Source organism: Apaloderma vittatum, unplaced genomic scaffold (genome assembly GCF_000703405.1).
Source record: "Apaloderma vittatum isolate BGI_N311 unplaced genomic scaffold, ASM70340v1 scaffold41715, whole genome shotgun sequence".
In the NCBI taxonomy this organism is placed as follows: Eukaryota; Metazoa; Chordata; class Aves; order Trogoniformes; family Trogonidae; genus Apaloderma; species Apaloderma vittatum.
Window position 1 is genome coordinate 2,678 of NW_009717301.1, and position 9,851 is coordinate 12,528.

At 37.0% G+C, this 9,851-nt stretch overlaps 1 protein-coding gene across 2 annotated transcripts in view; it reads right to left on the bottom strand.

The window, feature by feature from the left end:
* Positions 1-6,840: 6,840 nt before the first annotated feature.
* The window catches only part of ENKUR (enkurin, TRPC channel interacting protein), an 11,083-nt gene continuing 8,072 nt past the window's right edge, over positions 6,841-9,851 (bottom strand). For both annotated transcript variants that reach the window (XM_009869831.1, XM_009869830.1), the window contains one exon: positions 6,841-7,014. In XM_009869831.1, coding sequence (XP_009868133.1) covers positions 6,841-7,014 — 174 coding nt within the window. The remainder of the gene's footprint in view (positions 7,015-9,851) is intronic.

The window sequence follows — 9,851 nt, forward strand, 5'->3', positions numbered from 1 at the left end:
GAAGAAAGGGTAGATCGTACTAACAAATAGGTCTGGGTAGGTCTGGACACGTAGCCAAAAGACATAAAGGAGCACATGGAAGAAGCAACACACGGAGAAACAAAGCAGAGTTAAGACTTTTGTGCAGATCACTTGTGAATGTATTTATATCTTGGGGCTTTACAGAATGATATTTGTAATTTCAGTTACACATCTTTTTCCTCTTACTCTGTTACTGATAAAAGCAGGGCATGTAGTATCCACCCTTTCACAACTCTAATGTAAAGAAATACTGAAAATGAAAGGTTGGGGGCAGGGATAGATCAATAAAACAATCTAAGACAAATACTATCATGGTGTTACCTGTTTGCCTTTGCAGCTCCATTATGTATTCTTCCCCCAAGAAGTTATAACAAACATTTGACAACTCATTTTAATATAAAACCACCAAAAATAGACAAGAAAAGCGTGAAAATCCAGAATATTTCAAGAAGTATGGCTTACCTAGGTAGAAGTTTGCCAATTAAGGGTTGAAGTAAGAGCTCTTATTCTGGTTCTGCCTGTTGCTGCAGCTGTTATGTGAACAGCAGAACTGTAAACAATCTTATCAAACATAAACCCGCATTTCTTAGTGGTTACAAGCCAAGTGACTCCCCCCCTAGTTGTTGCAGAGACATTTTTAGGTAAAATGGTCACTGAAGAGAATATTAAAACCAGAAGTCTAGCATATATGGTACTTTAGGGCATGGTGAAAGCAATTCTAAATTGCTTTCCTATCCAGTTTTAACATATTATGGAATTTGGAGCTCTTTTGCATTATCTGAGGCAGTTACGCAGTCCATAGGGTGGCTGCTGAAGACCCTGAGCGCAGCAGAACATAGTTAACAGACAACACTACAGGCGTGTGGGACAACACAAAGCAGCATTTCAAAATGTTCCCCCTAGGGAACCTAGGGAAACCGTAGAGAAAGCTCTCCAGTTAGGCAGGGCGAGGTAGCATCCTACAAGGCCCAGTCATATAGATGTTATACTCCCTCTTTGTGACTACTACACTACTTGAGAGGCACTACAAGCTGGAATCTGGCTTCTATCCGCCTTCAATTTCAGCAGAATTAGCGCTTTGAGGAATTGAAAGTTGAGCTTTAAAGCCATCTCAGTATCTAAGATTCCCAAGGGAAGCTCAGAGCATTTAGCTGTCACAGTTAACCTGTACTGAGTTTCTGAGATTCGGTAAATGAAACTACTATTGTAGTTCATTTTGAATGAACTACAATAACTTCGATATCAAGAAAATGGCTAAAAGCTGCCATTCGAGATACTAATCTGGTTTTTAATTTTTTATGATCTTTAAATCAGTGTTGGGCACTGCTTGATAGTATTCTGGGCTTTGACTTATTTGGTCTATGATAAACATCTTTAATACAAAATTACATTTTTGTTTGTTATTAATCTCACTGTGCCAGACTTGAGCAGTGAGAGCCTCACTTTGCAATTTCCTGGCTCCTGAAGATAATCTTCCTGCTTTTCAGGTTCATGTTATTAATACAGAGTTCTTTATAGCTGAAATGAATGCAAACAAAAATTTCCTCTTGTCCTTTAATACTAGAATAAACTTTATTTCTCTCGCATTATTGTGCAAATATTTCCCCCATCCAGCTATTGAGAAGTAGTGACGTCGGAATGATAAAGCATTGTTTTCAAGAGATGTTGCTCACATCATATCCTATGATAATTTATCATGCAAGGCCATGAAAGCTTGTGGGGAATTGTAAATATATAGTGGGTCACACCCAATGTAATGAATTTAACTGTTAGAGCCTTCTTTTTAAAGGAGGTCGTTGACTTGTCTTCATCCCTCTGTTTTCTTTTTTTTTTAATTTTAATAACTGACAGCAAATCAGGGAAAATCTGCAAACCAAAAGAATTCTGAGTGTTTTAAACAAGAAAATGACTAACAGTCTAAGGACTTTTTTTTTTCCTCAAAATAGCTCAGTCTTCTTTGATGTAATTTTGTATACTTCACAGCTTGCCTAGAATAAACAGTGCAGTAACAACGGTATTGAAAAGCAGAATCTGGTCCAGCAAGTTCTCCTGTAGCGTAGGCACGCTAAATGTTCGTGGCTCGCCAACCCCTGAGCTCTGTTTTTGCACAGAATGACCTGCTCCCTGAGGGTGCTGGAATGCTGGGTTTAAACCATTCTCTTCATTTTATCGTTTGTGTAAAAGACAGACTGTTCCTCCTGAGCAAACAGCAAAATGTGGTTGTTTCTTCATTGTGCAGTGCTTGGTGCCCCATGTTGGACACTACTGACTTCTTGTTCCCTCTGAGGAGAGAATTCTTACATTTCTTCTACACCTTCATTACGCCCCTCAAAGCAATACAGGGACAGTTCTAGAGGAACTCGTCTATCTTTACAGCAGCTCTGGGAATAGAGGATAGAGTCACCTGAATTCTCCATATGGGGGCTCTCAGCTAGCAAGAGTAAGTTAAACATTAATTTCATTAATCTTGACTGACCAGTTTGAAACAATAGCTTTCAAACTATTATATAGCGCCACCTAGGTTCCAAGCATCACTTCTACCTTTAGGCACACCTATCCTGTATTTAAAACACGTACGCTTGAATGGCAGAAGTCAGGAACTCCAAAAATGAGAAACGCAGTATTAATGGCTACCAGTGAAAAAGCCAGGTATAAGTCATTTACCACTGCATTTCAAAAACATTCTATGACAAAGACATGAATAAATCATAATGCTCCAGGGAATAGGTTGAGTGCTTTAAATCTATTCTTCTTCCTTCAACTCCCGCTTTCCAGTTGCTGAAACAAATGAGATGAGGGTTCCTGGAAAACAGACCCTTTTAGTAAACAACTTGAAACTGTTCCCTTTATTGCATGGTCTTATTTCATCCCCAGGTGATCAAACTTAATATTATTATAAGCACATAGGAACTCTACTTACAGACAAAAAATTTATTGTGTCAGACACTAAGCAAAGACAAAAAAAGATGATTGACATGACAGATAACTTACAATCTGAGTCTAAGACAAGAAACAACCGACTACAGTGCCAGGGGAATTCAAGGGAACTGCACAGGTCAGCAAGATAAACTCTAATATGATTTCACTAGAAGCTCAGCGGTTGCTAAATTTTTGGTGGGCACCATTGCAAAGAACATTCGAGGAAGGATTTGAAGTCAAAGTTATTCCAGTCTATGTGAATTTCTCTGTGCTGTGGAGTCAATGTAGAGGCAGGCATGGAATAACAAATTAACCACATGGGCTGGTATTGTGACTGAACAGAAGTTCACCCTCACCAACAAGGCCAGCTGACAGGACTGTAGTCTACTATGACCTATGCCTGCTCATCTACAATCATTTGTTGAAAGTATAGTCCAGAAAAAAGAAGTATGTTTTTTTATAACTTGGTGAAATAGAAGTCTCGTTTACTTCAGCACCCTTTAAACAGTAAAAATGTATTCCTATCATAATGTCACTGCTTAGCTTGGAGGATGAAAACCCTGAATTTACTTACATTTTATTTACAGAACACTACATAACAAAAAAGAGCTGGAGCAAGACCAAGACAGAATGGAAAACAAATATAATTTAGGCATTCAGCCATCAAGTATACATCACTACCTCGGATGTCCACTCATGAGGAGAAAGAGCCAGCCCTCCTTCGTTTTGTGAGGCCCAGTAATGCCTCTGGTTACCGGGGTGGATAATCCCAACCAGCTGTACGGCTCAGCAGCTGGCTTCTTTAACTATGGGAAATGTCAGGCAATATTAATAATAGGTTTTAACACCTGTCTCTCCTGTAATTATATTATTAATATTATAAAGCATCATAAAGCCAAGGATGAAATTGTTGACTAGGACTAGCATTTATCTAGGACTCCCATTAACCTGCATACATGTGAGATCTTCTTGTCTGTGGCAGAGCGATCACAGCAGCAGTTTGTGATGCCAGTTTTTCATAAAGATACAGAGAGGGCCAGAACATGCCCTCCTACACTGAAACCCACCTGCAGAAACTAAGGACAATGGCACCAGCAAGGAATTTCTCCCGTATTATTTCTCCCACCAAATTTTGCTCTTGCTGTTTCATGAGGGGAAGGGGGTTAGCCCCGTGCAAGGGAGATTTTGAGGAACCGTTCCAGACTTATTCCCAGGAATGCACACAGAGCCCAAGAAGCGCTTTTAGACCAGCCACATGGAGCCCATACGCTCCTGTCAGACCTGGTGCTTGCTTGAGGCAGCTCTATGGGAGCCATACCATCTGGAACTCTCTGTGTTCGTGACCATGCCGTTTCTGATCCCTTCCTTCCTGGATATAAATAGTTTCATTCTGAAGAACAGCCAGTGAGATATTTATCATAATTTCATGTTGCTACTTTTTAAAAAAATAGATACACAGCTTTGGCATGCACAACTTCCAACAGGAAATATTTTCAAGTTGTGGCAGCATAACTCTTACTGACCAATAGAACACTCATAGCCGTTTAGCATTTGGTTTGTGATGGTTATCCAATTTAATATGGACCACTTAAAAATGCCAGTTTGATAATTATGAAATACTGGAAGCATTTAGATTATTTCCTTTCTCATTATTTCATTGATTATCAGATTCTGAGTAGTGTATTTAGAGAACGTTTCATCTGGTAATGCTACTTTCTAGCCTGCAGACAGACTTGTTTCTGTTGATATTTAATATCTTTGATGAAAGAACAATTCTATCACAATTGCGTTTACTCACCTTTTTGCTTTAATTATATTGATGATACAAATCACCTGATTCATCAACATTATGCCTGCAATTATTGGCATTTCCTGAACATATAAACACAGTTACAATCTTTGCATTTTGTAAATTTATTTTGTGAAATCTTCCAGGGGGAGTTAAAGGTTAAGAATGTTATCCTCCTGTGTGTATTTTTAATGATTTTCGTTACAAAAAAATCCCCATATTCAGAAGGGTTGGTAGGTCACATGGAATACATGTCAGAATAGATGGAAGGAGTTACAGGCTCCTCATAGGGTGACAGAAGCCATTCACGTGTATCAAGAGAAAAATATGCTGCATGGCAGCAGAGCTACCTGCAAAGTTTATGAAAAAAACCCAACAAACCACAGTACTGTTCGAAGACACCGGTGACAGCCCACTCAGCTACGGAAGTGCACGGGCTTTCATCTCTTGTTAAGCGGGAATACTTTTTGCATCCCTTCCTGCTCACTTCCTAACTTCCCAATAATACACTGATATCCTTCTGACAATTTTGAAAAGCAGTCATTATAACTGGTGAGTTATGAATGTTTCCAAGTGTGGCCTAGTTGCTTCTCCCAGATTTTAGGACAGGCCATCATCTACACTGCATTTCCATAAAGTTAGCAATCATGATAAATGGAAGAACCAAATTCGGATCCTTACCCTAAGTAAGTCAGCCAAATGGACTACAAGTAATTAAAAACTGCGTGTGAGGTGGTGCAAAGGCATGCTGCTTTGAAGCCAAATCTTTTTTTTTTTTTATTTTAAGCCACAGGAAACAGCCATATTTGACTATATTGCATCTCTTAAGACAGGCATCTTGCACTTCACTGGGAGATAATGTGACATGTTATTAAGCACTTATAATTAGTGTGGTTTGTAAAAAATATACAGTGTAAGTCATTCATTTGAATAAACAGTAAATGAAATTCGTATTCTACAAAACTACAGCTTTCTTCCAGCTTATAGCTTTCAAAACTAAACACGATTGCTTAACAATAAGTTACAAAGACCAAAGTACACATTCACCTTCCTAGTGCATGTCAAAGACAAGTTCAAGATGTACAAGAAATACAGCCTAGAATCACTGTGAAGTCTTCAAAGCCGTTCCCTGACAAATTTATGAAAGGAACTTAACGTACGTGAAAATTTGGCTTTTAATAGTTCACTTGAAAGTTTTTGCTTCAGCCTCTGCTGATCTGAGATACTATGATGTTAAAACAGCTGCTGGTGGTAATGATTGATACCATACAGAAAAAGCTGTGTTCTGAAGCAAAGGTTAAGCACTAGGCAAGAAAAACAATTTTTCTTTTTATGCAAATAATTGCAGTATAGTGTGCTGATATAATTTATGTCTAGGTCTTGACTCACATGCTAGTATATTGCTTTGATTCTAAAAATGCACACATAACAGCAATCAAAACACATTTTTCTACTTTAGTTGTAGATTTACTATAGTATTTCAGAATTATTTATACATAAACACACACAGCAAGCTACATGTGGTATCTATATTGTGTGAAGCCTATATTATTAGTGGCTTCCACTACAAAAATTGGCTTTGGTAACAAAAAGTGAGTAAACAAAATGTTATGCAGAAGTCAGGCTGTTTATAAATGCAATTGCTCAAGCTTTTAAGTAAAGTGCAATAGCTCTTTAATAACTAGTCCAGAAGCCATCCCACCCTGAAGTTATATTTACCAAGCTGTCTTCAGCAGCCAATTATTTCCCTTTGGTTTGGCTATGCAAGGAAAGAAGTGCTCCAAACATATGGAACTATTTTGTATGCTTTTCATATGATGTTTATAGAAATCTTAGTAGTTAATAAAAATTACAAAGAATAATAGATAAAAACCATAGTTTTATACAATGTTTAGCTAAGAATTTTATTTCAAAATGCTTTGTGAGTTATACAGATGAGAGCTATATGTAACAACTTTTCTAAGAAGTTACATACTTCTGTTAGTTAAATATTTTCTTCTGAATAGTTTGTGATGTCAATTTCTTCTGAGAATTAAGGGGAGGCACTTCTTGGAGATGTAGGGATAGAGAAAAAGAAAAGGAAGAATAAGGCAATAACTGAAAACCCGTCCTTATTCATTTGCAATGTAGATAGCTTTGTGCTTCTCAATGACATCTATGTCATGCTCCAGTTGTTTCATCTGTGATTCCAGCTTTTGTTTATATAACTTCTTGGAAACGGTGTCTATTTTTACCGGAAGACACTGAAATTCACGATTTGCTTCGTCCCAGTTCTTTTTCAGCCCCTAGGTTCATTACATGAAAAGGAAACATATGAGAAAAACTGAGTTCATTAAGAATAATACGCACATAAACTACTTAGGTTTTTTTGTTAATATTACATTTGATAAGTGTCACTGCAATGTTAAAATAATGGATGAATAATGTTCAATCATCTTAATTGGACCAAACTAATTAAATGCTTACAAGTTGAAGTAGTTGCAACAGAAATAGTTTTGATTCATTCCGATGCAATATAAGGAATGGTCTTTAAGAAACCTCTGCGCCTTGGAGAGAAAAAATTACAGAGGCACCAAAACAATAATATAACCAGTGAACAATGGGCTACAAAAATGCTAAACCAAAAAAAAGTATGTCAATGTGACTAACAGTCAAGGGTGTACACTTCCAATCCTAAGCATCCTGGAGGAAAGCTGCACAAGGTAAAAGAAGAGTGACTCTTCCCTGTTCCACATAAGAGAGAACCTGGCTACCACAGCTATCACAGTGGCACACACAGTGGTGCCACCTACCTTAAGTAATCACAAGAGTACCAACATTTGGAACTCCAGCCAAAATTCAGTGGCAGTTTCAGTTCCTCTAACCTGCTTCATTTTCCTAACTGAGACTTTGCTCAGACCATGGACACTAAACTGATCCCACAATATTTTAACATCTATGAACTACTTTGAAAAATTTCTATGTATCTCCATCACCTTCCTAATCTACATTCACAATAACATCTATAGGCAACTTATTTATCAGTTAGGCTAAATACTCTAGCTGTCACTGACCCTATCAACAATAATTTCAATAACTTCTACCTCTCTTGCATGCTGCTTTCTCTTATTACAGTGAACTGTATCCTCCACATACAAAAGTCTAAGACTAAAACCCTGCCTAAAAAAACCCCAAATCATATAATTATCTGAAATGTATTCATAAACCTGTTAACATCACAGACAAACCTTTATCCCCCAATATATGCTGAATGGGACCAGACTGTGGTAGAAAAAGTAAATTTAAAACTTGTCTTTATATCCTCCACAATTACTGCAACAATTGCTCTTACTTTCTCTCCTCAAAAGGATAGTCAAAATCTATGTGTCCTACACATGTATACATGAAGACTTAGGGCATCATATACCCTTGTGAAAATTGTGTGGGCGAACTTAATAATCACACGTACTCATACAGCAATCATGCAGTAAATAATAGAATAAGGCTATCAGTGTGAAAACACTTTTCCAAAATGTTTTTTTGGCTCTCAGTTCTGTTTCCTTAGAGGAAATCACAGAAGTATCTTCAAAAATCAAGAACGGAAGTTAGTCTCTTGGGAACTAAAGTTTTCAGCTCTCCTCTGTACTAAAGCCGGATTCAACTGATGCACTGATTTTATGGCATGTTTTGATTTCCAGCCTCACGTCCTTTTTTTTTTACTATTATTAAGCACTTTTTCTCCCAGACTGGCTAATTGATTAACATACTGAAGTTAAATTTGGAGGAATTATTCTTAATACGTATTGAGCTTTGAAAATTGTTGCTTCTACTTCAGAAACTCAAGGAATCATGCTTAAAATTTGTCTGATTTTGTTCACTGTATGAATTTGACAGGAAAAAAATTTCCTCTCCCTGCCAATACTAAAACCATATTTATCAATATGAATGAATATTTCACTGTTTCAAAGTAGTGTAATTATTGCATAGCAACCAAGCTTTTTGCATGCTCCTATTAAGCACCTAAGCATTGTCCATAAAGGTTATTCCAACAATCTTCATATACAAGTATCTACATAAACTTAAAAACTCTACCTCAACATGTGAAACTTGCAGCAACAAGGCTGTTTATTTACTGTCTTGTAATGCTACTTTTTTTTGCAATCCAAGGCTGTAAAGTACTTTAAAAAAGCTCCTAGTCTACCAGGTGTCAGGTATAGTTTGCAAATATGTAGTTAGGAAAATAAATACTGTATTTCCAAAACTTTCATTGAAAAGTAGTTAATAGTTTATTTTAAATAACTCATCTTTGTGTACATTAGTGAAAACTAGTGTGGAAATTAAAACGCAGTGGAGTGTTTACACACTACAGAGTGGAGCGATCAAAAGCAGATCATGACTTCCTCCATAAAAATCTCCCCAACAGCAATGTAATATGCTGACCACTATTGCTATGGGCTAGATCACAAACTGGATGTTGAACTCTATATAAGGAATTCTACTACATACTGGATCAGTGAGAAATACATGCTTGCATTTATCCGCATTCTCTTGCATTCTCATAAAATCCCAACCTAAGTAAGCATAACGGAAAGTTCAAAAAATGTTGGCACAAATTATTTCCCTTTATTTTTGTAAGTTCATGAGGCTTAATTTTGTTCTCAAACATCTATTGCCACGTATTCTTTCAAATCAGAAAGAGCACACACGTCCACTAGCAATGTCAATTATTTTAAAAGACAGGAACTCCCATATGTCTACAGCTGAGCACTGAGTAGGAGCCACATACCCCGGGGATACTAATTCCTTCTGACAATATAACTGTATAAATAATTTGGCCCATGAAAGAGCAAACTTTTTGAAAAAAATTTAAAAGAAATTATTGAATTAATAAAAACGACCTAAAACCTTTTAAATCAACATTTCAGCGTGCTCATGTATTTTAAAAATATAGAATATACTTTTAATCAAATGAAATGCAGAACTGTGAGCAGCTGAACTCACATGCCTTTTTGCACATGTGTTTTTGCTACATAGTTAACTGGCTCGACTATCAGCTTGTCCCATGCCTTTCCCACCATAAAAATATCTTAATCGTCACTCTTGCTGTTATAATGTTCTTTATTTTGCTGTCAATGCAATACTC